At 49.2% G+C, this 23,128-nt stretch overlaps 1 protein-coding gene across 1 annotated transcript in view; it reads left to right on the top strand.

Annotated features, from left to right (window-relative positions):
• The window catches only part of LOC147100718 (1-phosphatidylinositol 4,5-bisphosphate phosphodiesterase eta-2-like), a 156,240-nt gene that overhangs the window by 42,512 nt on the left and 90,600 nt on the right, over positions 1-23,128 (top strand). The window contains exon 5 of the mRNA XM_085967247.1: positions 8,134-8,304. Coding sequence (XP_085823373.1) covers positions 8,134-8,304 — 171 coding nt within the window. The remainder of the gene's footprint in view (positions 1-8,133; positions 8,305-23,128) is intronic.

Here is a 23,128-nt window from a genome sequence, read left to right as displayed (position 1 = left end):
TTGGGGACGGTTAAGCCTGATCCAGATCCCAAACACATACGAATGACAATCCCTAATATCGAGCACAGGTCCATCACGAGGTGGACTGAGAGTAACCTCCAGTTACAGACTGTGGATAAACAGTCTCAATATGCTGGACAGGAAAGGCAGAAAGAAAACAAACAAGCAAACAAACTTGCAATGAAGTACAAAAATAAACAGAATGAATAGCAAAACCAAAAGGGCAGGATCCCAGTTGGTGAGACGGGATATCAGTCCGGTTAGCACATTAAAACTAATATGTTTAAAAGAGAAGCTTGCAATAGCAGCCTTTATAGGAGGTAACCTGGTGATACGGTGATATATTCCAATGAGCGATACACTCCCAATGTAGAAAATGTGGACGTTATCTCTTGAGCTATTCCCAAGTGAAATAATGATTGCAGTTGGATGTTTTGTCTAACAGGCGTGGATGGGAAATGGGTCCAGGGAGGATTGTGCAAGTGGATTAAATGTCAGATGGATCCAATACCTAACCGGTTGCATTGCTGAAGAAACAACAGACAGAACTGGGACTGTTTGATATATATGGGCAGCTCTGCTCCAGGGGAATTGGATTAAAGATAGTGCTCAACCACAAAATGCTACCTACTTGAAAATAGCCCCGCTCTTTGCACACATCTCCCTCAGATCTAACAGTTCAGTACAAGACCTACAGCTGTGTCTAATCATGTATTTATTATCCCATTTTAAAGGTGCATCCCAGATGGCAGAGACGAGGAAATATCTAACTCTTTGTAGAGTGCCTCCTCCAACCTGCCTCCACGATTTAAAGAGAACTTTGCTTCTTATTAGAAGCAAATAACCATTAGAAGGAATTTGTGAAATTGGGTAGCACTGGGATCTCTGAGTCAGAAGATGGTGGGTTCAAGCCCCACTACAGACATCGGCACGTAATCCAGGCTGACACTGAGGGAGCGCTGCACTGTCGGAGGGGCAGTACTGAGGGAGCGCCGCACTGTCGGAGGTGCAGTACTGAGGGAGCGCCGCACTGTCGGAGGTGCAGTACTGAGGTAGCGCCGCACTGTCGGAGGGGCAGTACTGAGGGAGCACTGCACTGTCGGAGGTGCAGTACTGAGGGAGCGCCGCACTGTCGGAGGTGCAGTACTGAGGGAGCGCTGCACTGTCGGAGGTGCAGTACTGAGGGAGCGCTGCACTGTCGGAGGTGCAGTACTGAGGTAGCGCCGCACTGTCGGAGGGGCAGTACTGAGGGAGCACTGCACTGTCGGAGGTGCAGTACTGAGGGAGCGCCGCACTGTCGGAGGTGCAGTACTGAGGGAGCGCCGCACTGTTGGAGGTGCAGTACTGAGGGAGCGCTGCACTGTCGAAGGTGCAGTACTGAGGGAGCGCCGCACTGTCGGAGGGGCAGTACTGAGGGAGCGCTGCACTGTCGGAGGTGCAGTACTGAGGGAGCGCTGCACTGTCGGATGGGCAGTACTGAGGGAGCACTGCACTGTCGGAGGGGCAGTACTGAGGGAGCACTGCACTGTCGGAGGGGCAGTACTGAGGGAGTGCCGCACTGTCGGAGGGGCAGTACTGAGGGAGCGTTGCACTGTCGAAGGTGCAGTACTGAGGGAGCGCCGCACTGTCGGAGGGGCAGTACTGAGGGAGCGCTGCACTGTCGGAGGGGCAGTACTGAGGGAGCACTGCACTGTCGGAGGTGCAGTACTGAGGGAGCACCGCACTGTCGGAGGTGCAGTACTGAGGGAGCGCTGCACTGTCGGAGGTGCAGTACTGAGGGAGCGCCACACTGTCGGAGGGGCAGTACTGAGGGAGCGCCGCACTGTCGGAGGTGCAGTACTGAGGGAGCGCTGCACTGTCGGAGGTGCAGTACTGAGGGAGCGCCGCACTGTCGGAGGTGCAGTACTGAGGGAGCGCTGCACTGTCGGATGGGCAGTACTGAGGGAGCACTGCACTGTCGGAGGGGCAGTACTGAGGGAGCACTGCACTGTCGGAGGGGCAGTACTGAGGGAGTGCCGCACTGTCGGAGGGGCAGTACTGAGGGAGCGTTGCACTGTCGAAGGTGCAGTACTGAGGGAGCGCCGCACTGTCGGAGGGGCAGTACTGAGGGAGCGCTGCACTGTCGGAGGGGCAGTACTGAGGGAGCACTGCACTGTCGGAGGTGCAGTACTGAGGGAGCACTGCACTGTCGGATGGGCAGTACTGAGGGAGCGCTGCACTGTCGGAGGTGCAGTACTGAGGGAGCGCTGCACTGTCGGAGGTGCAGTACTGAGGGAGCGCTGCACTGTCGGAGGGGCAGTACTGAGGGAGCGCTGCACTGTCGGAGGTGCTGTCCTTCAGATGGGATGTTAAGCCGAGGCCCCCTCTGCGTGTTCAGTTGAATATTAAAGATCCCGTAGTACTAGACAAAAAGGAGCAGTGAGTTCTCCCATTGGTCAATATCCCTCCCTCAAACACCACCAAAACAGATTAACTAGTCATTCATCTCATTTGTAGTTTGTGGGATCTTCCTGTGTTCAAATTGATGGCTGCATTTTGCCTACAGAAGAAGACTTTGAAAGTGCTTCATTCACTGTGAAGCACCTTGAGATAATTCTGAGCAACCTGCTGAGATTCTACACTAATGTAGGTCCTTTTTCTTTCCATCCCTCTCTCCTTTTTTCTCCTCTTTTGCTCTTTCCTTTCACTCTCCTTTCTTTTTAGAATCATAGACTGATGCAGTACAGAAGGAGGCGATTCAGCCATCGTGCCTGTGCCGGCTCTTTGAAAGAACCATTCAATTAGTCCCACTCCTCTGCCCTTTCCCCGTAGCCCTGAAAATGTTTTCTTTTGATGTATTTATCCAATTCCCTTTTTGAAAGTTAATATTGAATCTGCTTCCACCGCCCTTTCAGGCAGCGCATTCCAGATCATAACAACTTGATGCGTACAAAAATCTCCTCATCTCCCCCTTGGTTTTTTTTGCCAATTATCTTAAATCCTTGTCCTCTGGTTACCTACCCATCTCTCAGTGGAAACAGTTTCTCATTATTTACTCTATTAAAACCATTCTCTTTCTCTTTTTTACTCTCTCCCTGTGGGCGATTTTGCTGCACTGTCGGAGGTGCCGTCTTTTGGATGAGACATTAAACCACCCTCAGGTGGATGTAAAAGATCTGATGGCAATATTAGAAAAGAGAGCAGGGGGAGTTCTCCCCGGTGTCCTGCCCAATATTTATCACTCAACCAACATCACAAAAAAACTGATTATCTGGTCATTATCTCATTGCTGTTTGTGGGAGCTTGCTGTGCGCAAATTGGCTGCCGGGTTTCCTACCTTACAACAGTGACTCCACTTCAAAAATACTTCATTGGGTGTAAAGTACTTGGGACGTTCTGAAGTCACGAAAGGCGTTATATAAATGCAACTCTCTCTCTTTCAAAATCTTCGGTTAAACGCCCCCCTCAGAGAGCCCAACACCTGCGCACATTCGGTGATGTAAACTACGCTCATTAAGAAAAGCGACTGATAGAAAGTATTTCTTGAACTTTCACCCGCCTTCCTTGTCTCTTGTGGTGTAACACACTGCTGAGCCCCAGGCAAGCACGCGCTCATTTGCATATACATTAATATTTTGCATTTTATTAATTGGCCATGTGAAACATGGTTTCTTATGAAGCTTGATGTATTTCAGAGATGCAGAAAATTATGCGGCACTGAAGTTTTTTAAGTAACATTTTTTTTTGAAGAGAGAATCCTGTCGATAGGACGGGTGTGGAGAGATCCAGTTGAGAAAGGCCAGTCAGCCCGTCATAACTCATCCAGCTAACAAGACAAACCTACGGTTGGCCCCCTCCCCACCAACCTAGCTGTTTCTTAAAATGACTCCAAGGTTTTATTTCCACTCCCCTGCCCAGGAGGTCCATGAGTGAAGACTCTCTGTGGGAGGAAGAACTTTCAAGCATCAGTCTTATATCTGCCTTTCGTCAATTGGAACTGTCCCCTTGGCCCAGTTTAACTTCAAGTCATGCTTCAGATATGCTTTTTCTGTACTGTTCCTTGTTTTGTTTGCCTCTGTAACGTTCTCTCTCAGCTGCCTCCTTTCAAGGTTGAGGAGCCCCAAGGTTTCCTCAATCCCCACCTCATGAGATCAATCCTCTGGGATTGGGCGTCAGCCTTGCGACTCTTCTCTGCACCAGGTGTGATTGTCTTCCTTGAGTCTCGGTGGCCGGAACTGGTCACAGTGCCCAACGCCTGGCCTGACTAAAGCCCTGCGCAGTTTGCGGATTGGCGTTTATGGAGTCCGTGCACTCACCTTGCGCTGTACTGCACGTGCTGTGAGACCTAGCGAGCTATTTATAATTGAGATCTAATGACGTTGCCAGGCGACCTTGGCCATTGCTTGTTGCCAATGTTACTGCATTAAAATTGATGACAGTATTATAACTGACCTGGAAATGGTGGGTTTATGAAATAATGCCCTTAGGAAGCTGGTAACCTTCTTGCTTTTCCTGAATTTTTTTCTGTGTCCCATCATTACACGTTGTTTGTTACTGTAAACTGCAGCGTATAAGATGCAGCATCAAATTGGCAGGATATAAAAACCATAAGGTGCAACTTATACGCCAGATATCATTAACCTGTTGCTGTCAATAAAAAGCATGACCACTGTGCTGGATATTCGAATCCCTCCATGTCCTCGCCCCTCCCTATCTCTAACCTCCTGCAGCCCTACAACCCTCCCAGATCTCTGCGTTCCTCCAATTCTGGCCTCTTGCGCACATCTCCCACTTCCTTCGCCCCACCATTGGTTGTCATGCCTTCACCCGCTTAGGCACTAAGCTCTGGAATTCCCTCCAAAAAACTCCCCACCTCTCTACCTCTCTCTTCTCCCTTAAGGCGCTCCTTAAAACCTACCTCTTTGACCAAGCCTTTGGTCACCTGCCCTAATGTCTCCTTCCTTGGCTCGGCATCAATTTATTTTGTCTGATTACGATCCTGTGAGGCGCGTTGTGACGTTTTACTACGTTAAAGGCGCTGTATAAATGCAAGTTGTAGTTGTTGGATTGATGGTGTCTATTTCTGCTGTGTTTACTCAGATCTTGTTCTGTCCCCAAGTTGCTACTTTCCCCACCATTAGCTTGCTCCCTTCACCCTGTCAAGGACACTGCTGTCCTATATAAAACAGTTAACTCCTCTTAAGAAAATATCTGATGAATACATAGGAATGTCAAAACAGGAGCGGGCCATTCATCCCTTCGAGCCTGTTCTGCCATTCAATCAGATCATGGTAGATCTGTGTCTTAACTCCATCTACCCGCCTTTGCTCCATATCCCTTGAGACCCTTACCCAACAAAAATCTATCCTTCTCAGACTTGAAAATTTCAGTTGACTTTTGGGGGAGAGAGTTCCAGGTTGTCACTACCCTTTGAGTGAAAAAGTGCTTCCTAATTTCACTCCGAAGTGGCCCAGCAGTAATTTTAAGTTTATGCCTCCTTGTTCTGGATTACCCCCAGGTGAAGATGCTAAGGCACAGGACACCACCATGGTTGAAACGTGTAGAAGAGAAGACTAGACAAATTGCAGGAGGGAGGGAAGACTGAGGGAGCTGAAGAGTTCCACAGTTTTGAGGCCCTGGGGATGATTGAGTTGGAATTGGGGGCAACGAGCCTTGATTTCAGCGCGCTGAGATTGCCGAGTGTCTGACTCTGTACTTCACTTGGTAGGTTCTCATTATGTGAACCAAAGAAAATGTGATTGGGATCGAGTAGGGTGACCCATGGTCAGGGAGAGAATTGCCAACTCTGGTTGGATATATCCCGGGAGGTTTTATCACATGACCTCATGCCCTGCCACCACTCTCCTGCCATTGGTCGCCTGACACGTCAATCCTCGTGGTGCCCCACCTTCTCATGGCCAACCGGAAAGCAAACAGACTGTTCATTAGCCAATGGATGATTTGTGATCATCAGTCAAACGGCCTATTTTCCCATCTGCGATTTTTTTTTTTAATACCCCCTTTATTTTTCTCCCGGGTTTTGCTCGCAACAGAAATTTAGCCTTTAATTCCTGGAGATTCCAGGACAACCCTTGGTCAGGGAAGAGCCAAAATCCTCTTGCACGATGCAAGAACCCACAAACAGTAATGGGATGAAAGACCTGCTGAGCTGTTTTGGATGTTGTTGGCTGCGGGAGGAGGGTTGGCCTGGACCCTGGGACAGATCTTCACATAGTACCGTGGGATCTGCTAACGTCTAGTTGGAACAGGTAGTCGGGGCCTCGGTTTAATGTCTCATCCAAAAGACAGCACCTCTGACAGTGCAGCACTCCCTCGGCCCTCAGTGTCAGCCTGGATTACGAGCTGTGGTTTGTAATGGTGTTCTCTTTAAATGAAGCTAAATGGCAGCTTGGAATTGCGCTCTGGCTCATTCATTATGCTAATGAAATTCGGGCTGTCGAGCTGTAAACAAAAGTGAGAACAAATTTGCAGCCAAAGGCAATTTGGGGTCCATTGATTTGTTTTCGCTACCAGTTATTTTTCGTGCTCCACAGATATCAGCTTATTACTATGTTCTTTTATGTTGCTTCTATTTGCCTTTATCTGCTGCATATATTCAAGTGGTCATTAACTCATTGCCCAGCATCTGCACAAGATAATGTTCTCCGATAGTGGAGAGTGACTGCAATTTTCCATTGTCAGAACTGATTTGGGTTATTAGATGGTGTCTGGAGTCCGATTGTTGGTTTTATCTCTGGGAAAGCAGCATGTCCCAGGGAGGTTCGATACTGTCCGGGGGGTCAGCCTCACCTTGTTCTTCCTGTCGGTGTCTATCTGTTTATCGTTCCCTGTCTACCTCCTCTCTCTACCACAATGTTCCTATCTCTCTCTATCTGTCGCTCTTTTGTCACTTTCTGCAGGCGTGTGTGTCTCATTGCCAGTCCCACATTGCCTGCATCTCTCTCTCGCTCTCTCTGCCTATCTCTCTTTCTCATCCTGTCTCCCTCTGTCTGTCCATCTTTTTCTGTTCATTCTCTGACTGTCAATCTCTCTGTCCATCTCTTTCTCTCTCTCTCTCTTTCTCTCTGACTGTTAATCTCTGTCTGTCTGTTTCTTTTTCTTTCTGTCTGCCTTTTTCTCTATCTCTGTTTATTTTCTATTCTCCACTCACCACCCCACCCCCCCCACCCCCGCCACACACACACACTATGTGCTTCCTTTTTAACTCTTTCTTATCCAGGGCAAGCCACAGATCTGACCCTGTGTCAAACTATGTGCAAACCCTACCCTGTAACTCCCTGCAGTGAGGAGGCCTGGGGGAGGTTGACGATGATATCATCGCTCTATTTTAATATTAAATTTAAATGAAGAAACTCTCCCCTCCCTGTGAGGAGGGGCCTAGTCACTGGTTAACACCCCCTCGCTCGCTGGGAGCCAAGATTATGGATTTGGCAAGAGGGGCACCTCTGGCACAGACGCGCGTCCTATCAATCCTTGCTGCAGTGTGTTAACAAACCAAGCTGCTGTGTGACAGTCACCCGAGTGTGTTCTGACTGATGGAGAATGGCAGCCTGCAGCTGTTTTAAATCGTTCACACATCATTTCTTAAAGGGGGCGTCCGGTGTTCTAGGAAAAGAGCTTCCATGTTAGCTTGTGATTTCACCCCCTCCCCACCGCCCCCACCACCCACCCCCCTTTAAAAAAAAAAATGCCTCTGCCAATCTCCTCTTCCTCCTCCGCTGAAGTTGTTGATCTCTGCTGGGGAAAGGAATGTGACTATGTCAGTTGGCTATTCAACTGGGATGCGCCAATATTTATCCCTCAACCAACATCACTAAAACAGGTTATCTGGTCATTACTACATTGCTGCTTGTGGGAGCTTGCTGTGCGCAAATTGGCTGCCGCGTTTCCCACATTACAGCAGTGACTCTACTTCAAAAATACTTCATTGGCGTTTTGGGACATCCTGAGATTGTGAAAGGCGCTGTATAAATGCAAGTCCTTTCTTTCTTTGGTGTTTATTAAAGTATCAAGACTCTTTCATTGGTCCCACACCCTCATTTGGTGCATTTTTAATCCTGCTGGGAATGAGGGAACAATCTATAATCTGGGAGTATTGTAACGGAAGTTACACGTGACTTTCTTTCTCTCTAGGAGGCAGACACGGATGACAAGCAAGGGACGTTGGACTTTGAAGAGTTTTGCGCGTTTTATAAGATGATGTCCACACGCCGGGACCTCTACCTTCTGATGCTCATGTACAGTAACCACAAGGACCAATTAGACTCCGATGATCTGAAGAGATTTATGGAGGTGGAGCAAAAGGTGAGCACTTTGAGCCAGATTCAGTCCAGAGCAGAGTGGCGCCTCCTCTGTATACACTTCCCGTTGACTCAAAGGATGCCATTGACCCGTCCAAAGCGCTAGTTGGCCTACTAATGGTGTATGGTTACGCTGCCTTGTCCTGGGTGCAGAACAGTAAGGTCTCCAGCTCGATTCTCAGTCCGTGCTGAGTTAACTGAGGCAGAAGGAGTCCGAAGGGCTCAGGACCCTGTGATAGGGAGGAGGAAAATATACCAAGATTCTCCTTCTTTATTCTGGCCTCTTGTGGGATTTCCATCACCACACTATTGGCGGCCGTGCCTTCATCCGCCTAGGCCCTAAGCTCTGGAATTCCCTTCCTAAACCTCTCCGCCTCTCTCTCCCCTCCTTTAAGATGCTCCTTAGAACCTACCTCTTTGATCAAGCTGTCCCAATATCTCTCTATGTGGCTCGGTGTCAAATTTTGGCTGATTTACGCTCCTGTGAAGCACTTTTGGAACATTTTACGACGTTAAAGGCGCTATATAAATGCAAGCTGTTGTTGTTTAATTGCTGTCCGATAACCCCTGGGGTAAAGTGTGTGCGGACACCGCATAATGGCAGGATCAGAATCAGCTGTGAAGGGCTCTAGCAGCAGATAGTCGGGCAACACTCACTATCTCGGCTCACACATGAGGTTCCTGGCACCTGTGGGACCACACACCAACAGGGCAGGAGGGGGAGAGATGTTTAAGGGTAGGCTTTTACCCTCATTCATAGTGTAAGTGCTGTTGTCCAAAAGAAGGAAAGGTAAAGGATTGAATGAGTTCATTTATGGTTTGCAATGACTCAACAACAGATACATTTGAGCTGCTACATTCATCAAACAGGTTACCAATCAAAAGGATGGATTTCTACCTCTTTAATCTCAATCCCACCGACCCACCTTCTCACCATATCCCTCAATCCCACCGACCCACCTTCTCACCATAACCCTCAATCCCACTGACCCACCTTCTCACCATAACCCTCAATCCCACTGACCCACCTTCTCACCATATCCCTCAATCCCACTGACCCACCTTCTCACCATAACCCTCAATCCCACCGACCCACCTTCTCACCATATCCCTCAATCCCACTGACCCACCTTCTCACCATATCCCTCAATCCCACTGACCCACCTTCTCACCATATCCCTCAATCCCACTGACCCACCTTCTCACCATATCCCTCAATCCCACCGACCCACCTTCTCACCATAACCCTCAATCCCACCGACCCACCTTCTCACCATATCCCTCAATCCCACCGACCCACCTTCTCACCATATCCCGCAATCCCACCGACCCACCTTCTCACCATAACGCCCAATCCCACTGACCCACCTTCTCACCATATCCCTCAATCCCACCGACCCACCTTCTCACCATAACCCTCAATCCCACCGACCCACCTTCTCACCATATCCCTCAATCCCACCGACCCACCTTCTCACCATATCCCGCAATCCCACCGACCCACCTTCTCACCATATCCCTCAATCCCACTGACCCACCTTCTCACCATATCCCTCAATCCCACCGACCCACCTTCTCACCATATCCCTCAATCCCACTGACCCACCTTCTCACCATATCCCTCAATCCCACTGACCCACCTTCTCATCATATCCCGCAATCCCACTGACCCACCTTCTCACCATAACCCTCAATCCCACTGACCCACCTTCTCACCATATCCCTCAATCCCACCGACCCACCTTCTCACCATATCCCTCAATCCCGCTGACCCACCTTCTCACCATATCCCTCAATCCCACTGACCCACCTTCTCACCATATCCCTCAATCCCACCGACCCACCTTCTCTCCATATCCCTCAATCCCACTGACCCACCTTCTCTCCATATCCCTCAATCCCACTGACTCACCTTCCCTGTAACTTTAATTCTGTAAGTTTATTACCCTTTATGTAAAAAAAAAAATCAGTGTGACTTTCTCTCTTGCCCCCAAGTTACTTGTTTTAAACCTTTGTCCCTTAATTGGCCTGATAAAGAAAGAAACTGACCTGATAACAAACATGGAGGTCTTGTTTTCTTGTTGAAGGGCCTATTGCCTATAGCGGGACACAAATAAGGTTCAACAGAGGAGGAGAGATGAGGTGGCAGAAACATCTTGTATTTATATAGAAACCATTCACAGAAACAGAAAGACACTGAGCCAAAGAGAGAGCGAGATTAGCAGGGAGTGACCAAAACCTTGGTTAAAGGGGTGGGTTTGAAGGAGGAGAGGCGGGGTTTGAAGGAGGGGAGGCGGGTTTGAAGGAGGAGAGGCGGGTTTGAAGGAGGAGAGGCGGGGTTGAAGGAGGAGAGGGGGGTTTGAAGGAGGAGAGGGGAGTTTGAAGGAGGAGAGGCGGGGTTTGAAGGAGGAGAGTCGGGTTTGAAGGCGGAGGGGCGGGTTTGAAGGAGGAGAGGCGGGGTTTGAAGGAGGAGAGGCGGGGTTTGAAGGAGGAGAGGCGGGGTTTGAAGGAGGAGAGGCGGGTTTGAAGGAGGAGAGGCGGGTTTGAAGGAGGAGAGGCGGGGTTTGAAGGAGGAGAGGCGGGTTTGAAGGAGGAGAGGCGGGTTTGAAGGAGGAGAGGCGGGGTTTGAAGGAGGGGAGGCGGGGTTTGAAGGAGGGGAAGCGGGGTTTGAAGGAGGGGAGGCGGGGTTTGAAGGAGGGGAGGCGGGGTTTGAAGGAGGAGAGGCGGGGTTTGAAGGAGGAGAGGCGGGGTTTGAAGGAGGGGAGGCGGGGTTTGAAGGAGGGGAGGTGGGGTTTGAAGGAGGGGAGGCGGGGTTTGAAGGAGGGGAGGCGGGGTTTGAAGGAGGGGAGGCGGGGTTTGAAGGAGGGGAGGCGGGGTTTGAAGGAGGAGAGGCGGGGTTTGAAGGAGGAGAGGCGGGTTTGAAGGAGGAGAGGCGGGTTTGAAGGAGGAGAGGCGGGGTTTGAAGGAGGGGAGGCGGGGTTTGAAGGAGGGGAGGCGGGGTTTGAAGGAGGGGAGGCGGGGTTTGAAGGAGGGGAGGCGGGGTTTGAAGGAGGAGAGGCGGGGTTTGAAGGAGGAGAGGCGGGGTTTGAAGGAGGGGAGGCGGGGTTTGAAGGAGGGGAGGCGGGGTTTGAAGGAGGGGAGGCGGGGTTTGAAGGAGGGGAGGCGGGGTTTGAAGGAGGGGAGGCGGGGTTTGAAGGAGGGGAGGCGGGGTTTGAAGGAGGGGAGGCGGGGTTTGAAGGAGGGGAGGCGGGGTTTGAAGGAGGGGAGGCGGGGTTTGAAGGAGGGGAGGCGGGGTTTGAAGGAGGAGAGGCGGGGTTTGAAGGAGGAGAGGCGGGGTTTGAAGGAGGAGAGGCGGGGTTTGAAGGAGGGGAGGCGGGGTTTGAAGGAGGGGAGGCGGGGTTTGAAGGAGGGGAGGCGGGGTTTGAAGGAGGGGAGGCGGGGTTTGAAGGAGGGGAGGCGTGGTTTGAAGGAGGAGAGGCGGGTTTGAAGGAGGAGAGGGGGGGTTTGAAGGAGGGGAGGCGGGGTTTGAAGGAGGGGAGGCGGGGTTTGAAGGAGGAGAGGCGGGGTTTGAAGGAGGAGAGGCGGGGTTTGAAGGAGGAGAGGCGGGGTTTGAAGGAGGAGAGGCGGGGTTTGAAGGAGGAGAGGCGGGGTTTGAAGGAGGAGAGGGGGGTTTGAAGGAGGAGAGGCGGGGTTTGAAGGAGGAGAGGCGGGGTTTGAAGGAGGAGAGGCAGGGTTTGAAGGATGAGAGGGGGGTTTGAAGGAGGAGAGGCGGGGTTTGAAGGAGGAGAGGCGGGTTTGAAGGAGGAGAGGCGGGGTTTGAAGGAGGAGAGGCGGGGTTTGAAGGAGGAGAGGCGGGGTTTGAAGGAGGAGAGGCGGGGTTTGAAGGAGGAGAGGCGGGGTTTGAAGGAGGAGAGGCGGGGTTTGAAGGAGGAGAGGCGGAGAAGCAGAGTGGTTTAGGGAGGGAACTCAGTGAGACCTTGACGCCTGAAGGCACGGCCCTCAATGGTGGTGCAAAGGCTGGCGCGGGGAGGGGGAGAGACAGTGAACAAGAGGCCGGAATTAGAGGACCGACGAGTTTGGGGGGGAGTTGTCGGGCTGGATGAAGTCACAGAGAAAGAGAGAGAAATATCAAGAAGTAGTGACTCAGAATTTGGGGTTTAAAAACCTGACGTTGGTAGGAAGAAGCAAAGAGTGAGGTCAGTGAAGGAGTCTCACAATAAGTTTGTTTAAACTTCAGCCTATGGCATTGGGAGAAGACTGATAACAAGGCTTTAAATAAGATAATGCCAGTCATTAATTTGCAATTCACCACCTCCTGTTGAAGTGTGATGTTCTGGGCCCAGTAATAGCATCAACGGTATAGTTGGGGTGGGACTCCCTAGACTGTTACACATACTGAATACGCTGAGACTTACATTTTCTTATGTGTTTATGGACTGCCGTTAATAAAAGGAGACAGCTGTGTTTACTCTCTGTCTCCCGCCCAATGTTTCTAAAGGATAATGTTGCTAAGATTATTTCCCAAGGTGTTACGTGATATAATAACCGCTTCATAGGCTGCCTGTATCATTATCAATTTCAACAGGCGAGAGAACGGCAAAATTTACTTTTAATATCTTTTAATATATTTGAATACCAATCCAACCAGCTTCATTATATCTCACTTGTCCTTTGTTGCTCTGGACTGCCTCTTGTGGGATCTGCTGGCAGTGTGCTGGGCCCAGTCCAAACATGGCTCCAATTCCAGGCCGGGCCCCCTCTTCTATTTTCTCCCTTCACCCCGGAAGCCTTGACTCTTGGCTGGGGTACGGTCCCATTGGGGCCAGCAACACTCCAGTGTCTCCACCAGGTGGCCGAGACAATCGGTCTCGACAGGCTATTCAACCATGCGGCCTCACAGCTGCGGACAATCCAATCCTGGCCAATGTCTACACGTGTGATCGTGAGCAGGAACCCAGGCTGATGACCCGCAACCCCCCCCCCCCCCCACCCAGTCCTAGAAAAAAGGAGGACTTGCATTTATAAAGCGCCTTTCACAACCTCAGGACGTCCCAAAGCGCTTTACAGTTAATTAAGTACTTTTGAAGTGTAGGCACTGTTGAAATGTAGGAAAAGCAGCAGCTTAGTTGCGTACAGCAAGGTCCCACAAACAGCAATGTGATAATGACCAGATAATCTGTTTATCGTGATATTGGCTGAGGGATAAATATTGGCCCCAGGACACTGGGGAGAACTCGTCTACTCTTCAGCGAAATAGTGCCATGGGATCGTTTACGTCCACCTGAGAAGGCAGACCAAGGCCTCAGTTTAACATCACATCCGAAAGACAGCAACTCAGCACTCCCTCGGCACTGCACTGGGAGTGTCGGCCTAGATCATGTGCTCAAGCCCCTGGCGTGGGACTTGAACCCACAAACTTCTGACTCAGAGGTGAGTGCCAAGGGCAGCTGTAGCTCCCTCGACCATCACTGCAGCTGAGATCAGACAGGGGAAGCACAGCGTGCATCTTCCTGCTCTCTGTGGCTCAATTCTACTCCAGCTGATGCACCAACATGGGGGAAACTCCTTCGCTTTATGTACGGCCTCTCTTAGCAGCCTATGACATTATTTAAAGGGTGAGTGTTTCACAACTAAGGTTTTGCCAAAGTTTCTTTCTGTTTTATTAACTACTGTCCTTTAGGGAAGGAAATCTGCCTCCCTTACCCGGTCTGGCCTATATGTGACTCCAGACCCACAGCAATGTGGTTGACTCTTAACTGCCCTGTGAAATGGCGGCTCACCACCACCTTCTATAGGGCAATTAGGGATGGGCAATAAATGGCGGCCTTGCCAGCGATGCCAAATCCCAGGAACGAATTTTTTAAAAAGCACAGTGTGATGATGAAAAGAATCGTGGCTCTATTTTGTAATCATTGCCTGTGGTGTATGTAACCGTTCCACCTTTAAGAGAACTATTTTAAGAGTTGCACTACTTTATCTTGGCTGTTGTATACTGTAATACCGGTGGTGACCACACCGGTATATAAGTGCTGTGTAATGATTTATTGGGCAGTTCCGCCCTGACCTTCGACTCGTAAAGGCCTGTTAAAATTTACTCTTGTGGTCTGTGTAGTAATTCTCATTATAACACACAGACTTAACAGTGGCGACGAGTACGATCTTACCCTGCGGCAGAGATACATCCAAGGCAGTTTAACGGGCGTCAAGAAGAGGCAGCCGCCCTCATCATTCTGCTGAGAAAAGACTCGGGTCTGCAGAGCAAAGGAAGAATTCTGACACGAAGCCTTCCATCAGCAACAGGCAGTGATCATCCCTTCTATCACGGTGGTGGGTAAGCCGATCAGCGACGAGCAGCAAGTCGGCCACGTTGGCTGTGAAGTAGGGGAGGGAAAAACGGAGGATATAAGGGCGGAGAACTCGACCACGGCCGGGGAAAAGAGCCGGACAGAAGTCGGGGCCAGAGGCGCTGAGACTGGGGCAGCGTAAGGCACGGGAGCCGCGGTGAATGCAAACGCAGCCGGTGTAAAAGACCGGGCTGCAAGCGGGCTGGGAGACGCAACAGCGTCGAGAGAGAGCTCAACCGCGACCGGTGAAAAAGGCCGGGCAGCTACCGAGGCCGCGAGGCGCAGCGACCGGGTCAGCGTAAGGCGCGGGAGAAAAAAAAAACCGCGGAGAACTCAGCCGCAGCCGGGGGAAAGGACCGGACTGCAAGAGGGGCTGGGAGGCACGATTTGAAAACCGCTGGGGAGGGCGAACGCAGCAATACGGCAATCGCCATTACAGCCAGCGGGGGAGAAAGGCAAACGCGGGAAGCCGCCATTTTCGTAGGCGGGGGAAGAAGACAAGCGCGGGAAACCGCCATTTTGAAAAAAAAAATAAAAGAAAAATTTCTTTTTGTTTCTCAAGAAGATTGCGAGGATGCCTAAGCGTGGTAACATCAACAATTTCGATCCCGATGTTGAAGATTGGGCCACGTATGTAGAACGCATAGAGATATATTGTAAGGCAAATAAAATATCAGATGAAGATAAAGCACTAACCTTACTAAACTCAATGGGTGCGAAGACATATGGGCTATTGAAGCATCTTCTATCACCAGCTAAACCGACGGATCAGACTTTCGCTAAAATTGTTGCTGTCCTGAAAAATCATTTGAACCCCACATCGCTGATGTTAGCGGAACGATTTAAATTTTATGCGAGAACGCAGCTGAAAGAGGAAAGCAACGCGGAGTATTTAATTGAACTGCGGAAGCTAGCGAAACACTGTCAGTTTGGGGAAAGTCTGACAGAGGCACTGAGAGACAAATTCGTGTGTGGATTGTCGAAAGAAGGAACACAAAAGCGGCTGCTTGAAGAGAATGATCTTACACTTGATAAGGCTGTCACTATTGCAGCATCGCACGAAGCCGCAGCGAGAGGCACTGCGGAAATGCAGCTGAAGGCAGCGGTACTCAGCGTAGATCAAATGGCTTTGGGTACAACGAAATGTTATCGTTGTGGAAAGACAACACACGATCAGAACCAATGCTGGTTTAAAAACCAGGAATGTAGAAAATGTGGCAAGCTTGGTCACATAGCTAAAGTATGCCGGTCAGGAAAGAAGACCAGCAACAAAAAGTCACCGCAGGAAAAGTGCAGAAAGGTACATAAGGTGGCTGAGAAGAGTTCGGATGAACAGAATTCGGATTCAGACTCCAACAGCAAGGAACTGGGTAGTCTGAGAATTCACAATGTGAGTAAGGAAGCTGACCTACAAACTATCTGGGTCACACTGCAGATAGCAGGAGTCCAAGTGAAGATGGAATTGGACACCGGATCGGCGTTGACGGTCATGAATAAGCAAGATTACAAAAGGTTATTCACACATATTCCCCTACGGGATACAGAGATAGTATTGCAGACATACACGGGGCAAAGAGTATACCCCATCGGAAAGATAAAAGTCAAGGTGATACACAAGGGCAAAGAACACCAAGGAATGGACTTATATGTACTACCTGAGGGAGGTCCACCACTTCTGGGACGGGAGTGGATCAGGAAAATAAATATGGACTGGCACTCCCTAAAAGCAATGACGGTAGATTCCGGAAAAAAAAATGTCAAACCTGAACGATTGTCCAGAATATTGGATGAGGCTAAAGAGGTGTTCCAACAGGGACTGGGAACATTAAGAGGAATTAAGGCAAAAATCAAGATTGCAGAACATGCAAACCCAAAATTTTTCGAAGCCAGACCGGTACCTTATGCGATACGACCTGCTGTGGAAGCTGAGCTGGAAGGGCTAGAACGTTCAGGAGTACTGTCTAAGGTGGACTGGAGTGAGTGGGCCACGCCCATTGTTCCCGTCATGAAGCGTTCATCGAGTAACGAGCCAGGGGAACCGGGGAAGGTCCGCATCTGTGGAGACTTCAAGATCACAGTTAATCCGGTGCTTCACACGGTGCAATATCCGCTTCCGCGGATTGAGGGTATCTTTGCTTCATTGTCTGGCGGGAAACACTTCACCAAGATAGACCTGGCGCAAGCGTACTTACAGATGGAAGTTGAGGAAGAGTCGCGCCAGTATCTCACAATCAACACGCACAGAGGCTTGTATCGATATAATAGACTGGTTTTTGGAGTGGCTTCGGCTCCAGCAATTTGGCAGAGGGCCATGGAGCAGGTATTACAGGGAATTCCAAACACTCAATGTTACTTGGACGATATCCTGATTACAGGAGATGACGATGAGGAACACCTTGCAAATTTGAAACTGGTGCTCACCAGATTGAAGGAATATGGGCTTCGAGTTAATCGCCAGAAATGTGAGTTCTTTCAGAAACGGATCTCGTACTGTGGTCATGTCATTGACCAGGAGGGGCTGCACAAGTCACCTGACAAGATCGAAGCTGTTGTGAAGGCTCCCGCTCCGGAAAATGTATCCCAGTTGAGGTCGTTCCTAGGGTTGATTAACTATTACCATAAGTTTCTGCCAAATCTATCCACGGTGCTGCACCCGCTGAATGCTCTTTTGCAGAAAGAAGTACCATGGAAGTGGAGCGAGGACTGTAAGAAGGCCTTTCGCAAAAGCAAGGCATTGATCACCTCAGAGGAAGTGTTGGCTCATTTCAACCCAACGCTACCTATTCGTTTAGCTTGTGATGCTTCTCCTTATGGTATTGGAGCAGTACTCTCACACAAGTTGCCAAATGGCTTGGAGAGGCCAGTCGCATTTGCATCCAGATCATTGACCTCCGCTGAGCGCAACTATGCTCAGATAGATAGGGAGGCTCTCAGCCTGGTGTGGGGAGTAAAGAAGTTTAATCATTACCTGCAGGGCCAGAAGTTTACACTGCTGACAGACCACCAGCCGTTGGTATCCATATTCAACCCTAAAAAGCACGTTTCCATTATGACAGCGCAAAGGCTACAGAGGTGGTCCCTTTTCCTAGGGGCACACCAATATGACATAGAATACAAAGGATCAAAACAGCATGGGAATGCTGACGGTTTATCGCGCCTACCGTTGCCAACGGTGGAAGGGGTGCCTACAGTGGACCCAGTGGAGATGTTCCACTCAACCATAGTGGAATGTCTACCAGTAACAAATTCTACCATCGAAAAGGAAACGAGAAATGACCCGACTCTCTCACGAGTCTACGATTTAACGGTGAAGGGATGGCCAGCACATGGCGAACCACTGTTGCCAGCATTCTCGCAAAGAAGAGAGCAGCTGTCAGTGTGCCGAGGAACTTTGATGTGTGGATCCAGAGTGGTGATTCCACCCAAACTCCAGCATAAAGTGCTAAAGGAGCTTCACGAGGGGCATCTGGGTGGAGTGAAAATGAAGAACCTAGCCAGAGCGTTTGTGTGGTGGCCAGGTATCAATGGAGACATCGAAGAAATGACCAAGAGCTGTCTAGGATGCCAGAAGGTCCAAAACGCCCCACCACAAGCCCCTCTACATCCATGGGAGTGGCCCTCATCTCCATGGCAAAGGGTACATATCGACTTTGCTGGTCCATTTATGGACTCAATGTTCTTAATCGCGGTGGATGCACACTCCAAGTGGCCGGAGGTAATAAAGATGTCCTCCACCACCACGGAAAAAACCATCACAGTATTAAGGACCATATTTGCCAGGAATGGGCTGCCGGAACAGATCTGTTCTGATAATGGACCGCAATTTGTGTCCGAAGAATTCAGGAAGTTCTTAAAAAACAATGGGGTTAAGCACTACACGTCCGCCCCATACCATCCCGCCACCAATGGATTAGCTGAAAGGTTTGTCCAGACCTTCAAGAAGGCCATAAAGGCCATGGGTAATGAAGACATAAATCTACAACATAAGGTAGATAACTTCTTGTTGGCGTACAGGAATGCAACACATGTGGTTACAAACCAAACTCCCGCCATGATGTTTTTCAATAGAAGACTAAGATGCCGGCTGGATTTGATCAAGCCAAATATCAGAAGGGACGTAGAGAACCGGCAATTTCAAGGCATGAATGAAAGGCCAACTAGAACCTTCCAGATAGGTCAACAAGTTTTGGCCCGGGACTACCGTACCGAGAAATGGCAGCCTGGAACTATTTGCACACGACTAGGACCGCTGATGTATACCGTGGACATTGGTGAAAGCATAATAAGGCGCCATGTTGACCAGATCATAGAGTCATCCGAAAAGGGACAACCTACTCCACAACTCTATATGCCTAATGATGAAGCAGAGATACCCATAGTATCTACCTCCGATCCGGTGATACTGGAATCAGATGAACCCGACACTGGCATTCAAGCTGAATCGACCTTGCCAAAAGAACCTACTACACCACCGAAAACTACTACACCACCGAGGCGTTATCCAGACCGAGTCAGGAAGCCTCCAGAGAGACTGAATCTGTGAACTGTTTTTACATGAAGTTGTGTATATATGTTGTTATGTTATGTTAATGGGGAATATATACTGTTAAGCTAAAAAGGGAGGATTGTGGTGTATGTAACCGTTCCACCTTTAAGAGAACTATTTTAAGAGTTGCACTACTTTATCTTGGCTGTTGTATACTGTAATACCGGTGGTGACCACACCGGTATATAAGTGCTGTGTAATGATTTATTGGGCAGTTCCGCCCTGACCTTCGACTAGTAAAGACCTGTTAAAATTTACTCTTGTGGTCTGTGTAGTAATTCTCATTGTAACACACAGACTTAACATTGCCCCTCAAGCAATGTTTATCCCTTGAGTTCAGAAGGCGTCTACGGTCCACTTTCTCATGTGACCTGCCCCACAAACAACACTTGTTCACCACCCGCCTCCCCTCCTTGCCCTGGCCCAGACGTGTTCCTCCTCTGCATCTCCTCTGATACCCAACCCCAGAAATATTGAAAAATGAAACTATCTTCAAAGGCTCCAACCCCCTCTCACCGAGAACCAATGATGCCAGTGGAAAACATTCCCTGGAATTCTGTTGGCTACAACATTCAGTGAGTGAGCAAGACATCATAATATGCGCCACCCAATGGGAGACTTGATGTGTGTCTTCATCACAGATAAATGTACTTCTCCACCTGCTCACCCCACACACGTCACGTTAACTAGTTGAGTACGGTCTCAGCGTCACACTAACTCATGGAGTACAGTCTCAGCATCACTAACTAGTTGAGTACGGTCTCAGTGTCACTAACTAGTGGAGTACGGTCTCAGCGTCACACTAACTAGTGGAGTACAGTCTCAGCATCACACTAACTAGTTGAGTACAGTCTCAGCGTCAATAACTAGTTGAGTACGGTCTCAGCATCACACTAACTAGTTGAGTGCGGTCTCAGTGTCACTAACAAGTTGAGTACGGTCTCAGCATCACTAACTAGTTGAGTACGGTCTCAGCATCACTAACTAGTTGAGTATGGCCTCAGTGTCACTAACTAGTTGAGTACAGCCTCAGTGTCACTAACTAGTTGAGTACAGTCTCAGCCTCACTAACTAGTTGAGTACGGTCTCAACGTTACGCTAACTAGTTGAGTACGGTCTCCGCGTCACACTAACTATGTGAGTACGGTCTCAGCCTCACTAACTAGTTGAGTACAGTCTCAGCATCACACTAACTAGTTGAGTACGGTCTCAGCATCACACTAACTAGTTGAGTACGGTCTCAGTGTCAGTAACTAGTTGAGTACAGTCTCAGCATCACTAACTAGTGGAGTACGGTCTCAGCATCACTAACTAGTGGAGTACGGTCTCAGCATCACACTAACTAGTTGAGTACGGTCTCAGCTTCACACGAGTTGTGTACGGTCTCAGCATCACGCTAACTAGTTGAGAATGGTCTCAGCATCACTAACTAGTTGAGTATGGTCTCAGCATCACTAACTAGTTGAGTATGGCCTCAGCCTCACTAACTAGTGGAGTACGGTCTCAGCGCCATGCTAACTAGTTGAGTACCATCTTGCATCACACTAACTAGTTGAGTACGGTCTCGGCATCACTAACTAGTTCAGTACGGTCTTGCATCACACTAACTAGTTGAGTACAGTCTCAGCCTCACCAACTAGTGGAGTACGGTCTCAGCACCATGCTAACTAGTTGAGTACGGTCTTGCATCACACTAACTAGTTGAGTACGGTCTTGCATCACACTAACTAGTTGAGTACAGTCTCAACGTCACTAACTAGTTGGGTACGGTCTCAGCATCACACTAACTAAATGAGTACGGTCTCAGCATCACACTAACTAGTTGAGTACAGTCTCAGCATCAACTAGTGGAGTACAGTCTCAGTGTCACACTAACTAGTTGAGTACAGTTTCAGTGTCACTAACTAGTTGAGTACAGTCTCAGCATCACTAACTAGTGGAGTACGGTCTCAGCATCACTAGTTGAGTACAATCTCAGTGTCACTAACTAGTTGAGTACGGTCTCAGCGTCACTAACTAGTGAAGTACGGTCTCAGCGTCACACTAACTAGTTGAGTACGGTCTCAGTGTCACTAACTAGTGGAGTACGGTCTCAGCATCACACTAACTAGTTGAGTACAATCTCAGTGTCACTAACTAGTGGAGTACGGTCTCAGCATCACACTAACTAGTGGAGTACAGTCTCAGCGTCACACTAACTAGTTGAGTACAGTCTCAGCGTCACTAATTAGTGGAGTATGGTCTCAGCGTCACTAACTAGTGGAGTACGGTCTCAGCGTCACTAACTAGTGGAGTACGGTCTCAGCGTCACAGTAACTAGTTGAATACGGTCTCAGCGTCACACTAACTAGATGAGTACAGTCTCTGCGTCACTAACTAGTGGAGTACGGTCTCAGCGTCACTAACTAGTGGAGTACAGTCTCAGCATCACACTAACTAGTGGAGAACGGTCTCAGCATCACAGTAACTAGTTGAATACGGTCTCAGCATCACACTAACTAGTGGAGTACGGTCTCTGCATCACTAACTAGTGGAGTACGGTCTCAGCATCACACTAACTAGTGGAGAACGGTCTCAGCATCACACTAACTAGTGGAGAACGGTCTCAGCATCACACTAACTAGTAGAGTACAGTCTCAGCATCACACTAATTAGATGAGTACGGTCTCAGCATCACACTAACTAGTGGAGAACGGTCTCAGCATCACACTAACTAGTGGAGAATGTTCTCAGCATCACACTAACTAGTAGAGTACGGTCTCAGCATCACACTAATTAGATGAGTACGGTCTCAGCATCACACTAACTAGATGAGTATGGTCTCAGCGTCACAGTAACTAGTGGAGTACGGTCTCAGCGTCACAATAACTAGTGGAGTACGGTCTCAGCGTCACAATAACTAGTGGAGTACGGTCTCAGCGTCACAGTAACTAGTGGAGTACGGTCTCAGCGTCACAGTAACTAGTGGAGTACGGTCTCAGCGTCACACTAACTAGTGGAGTACGGTCTCAGCGTCACAGTAACTAGTGGAGTACGGTCTCAGCGTCACACTAACTAGATGAGTACGGTCTCAGCGTCACAATAACTAGTGGAGTACGGTCTCAGCGTCACAATAACTAGTGGAGTACGGTCTCAGCATCACACTAACTAGATGAGTACGGTCTGCATTCATCAGGTGCAATTCAATTAGATTTCCTCATGCATAAGGTAACCAGGAGACAGAAACACCAGGGATCAATGGACTGTCAACCAGCTGGGGACATCTGAACAGCTGTCTGACTCTGCCGCACTTCTGCTGCCAGCGGTAGCTTCACAGACTCTGTGTCTGCCATTGGTGCTGTTCAGATAGGTGATGGCACAGGCTTCCTTCCCTCTCCCCCAACCCCCGAATCCTGGCCAATATTTCTCCCTCACCCAACATAACAAAAACAGATAATCCAGTCATTTTCACATTGCCGTTTGTGGGACCTTGCTGTGCGCAAATTGGCTGCCGCGTTTCCCACATTACAACAGTGACTGCACTTCAAAAGTACTTCATTGGCTGTAAAGTGCTTTGGGACATCCGGTGGTCGTGAAAGGCGCTGTAGAAATGCAAGTCCTAATTTTTTTCGTTCTTTTCAACCTCCTACAGACACAATGCCTGAGACATTTAAAACTCGCTGGCTGTGCAAACTCCGAAAATAAACACCATCGTCTTTCTTTTGACATATTCTGAAATCACTTTTCTACACATTCTGTGACAGGCGAGATATCCAGCCATCGGTTTCGGAGACCGTCGCTGTGTCACAGAGGGCCAGCTCTGTCATCTGAAATGTATCTGTTTGATGTGACAATGTCCCAGAATTTCAAAATAGAACTGGTTTTTGAATTTTGGTTTTAAAAAATAGATTGTGATTTTTTTTAAATGATTCTCAAGGTAAAGACCACAGTTCAGGGCC

The sequence above is a fragment of the Somniosus microcephalus genome, chromosome 25 (assembly GCF_052327205.1).
Source record: "Somniosus microcephalus isolate GS21.2 chromosome 25, FLI_Smic_1.0, whole genome shotgun sequence".
NCBI lineage: Eukaryota > Metazoa > Chordata > Chondrichthyes > Squaliformes > Somniosidae > Somniosus > Somniosus microcephalus.
This window is presented reverse-complemented; position numbering and strand designations above follow the sequence as displayed.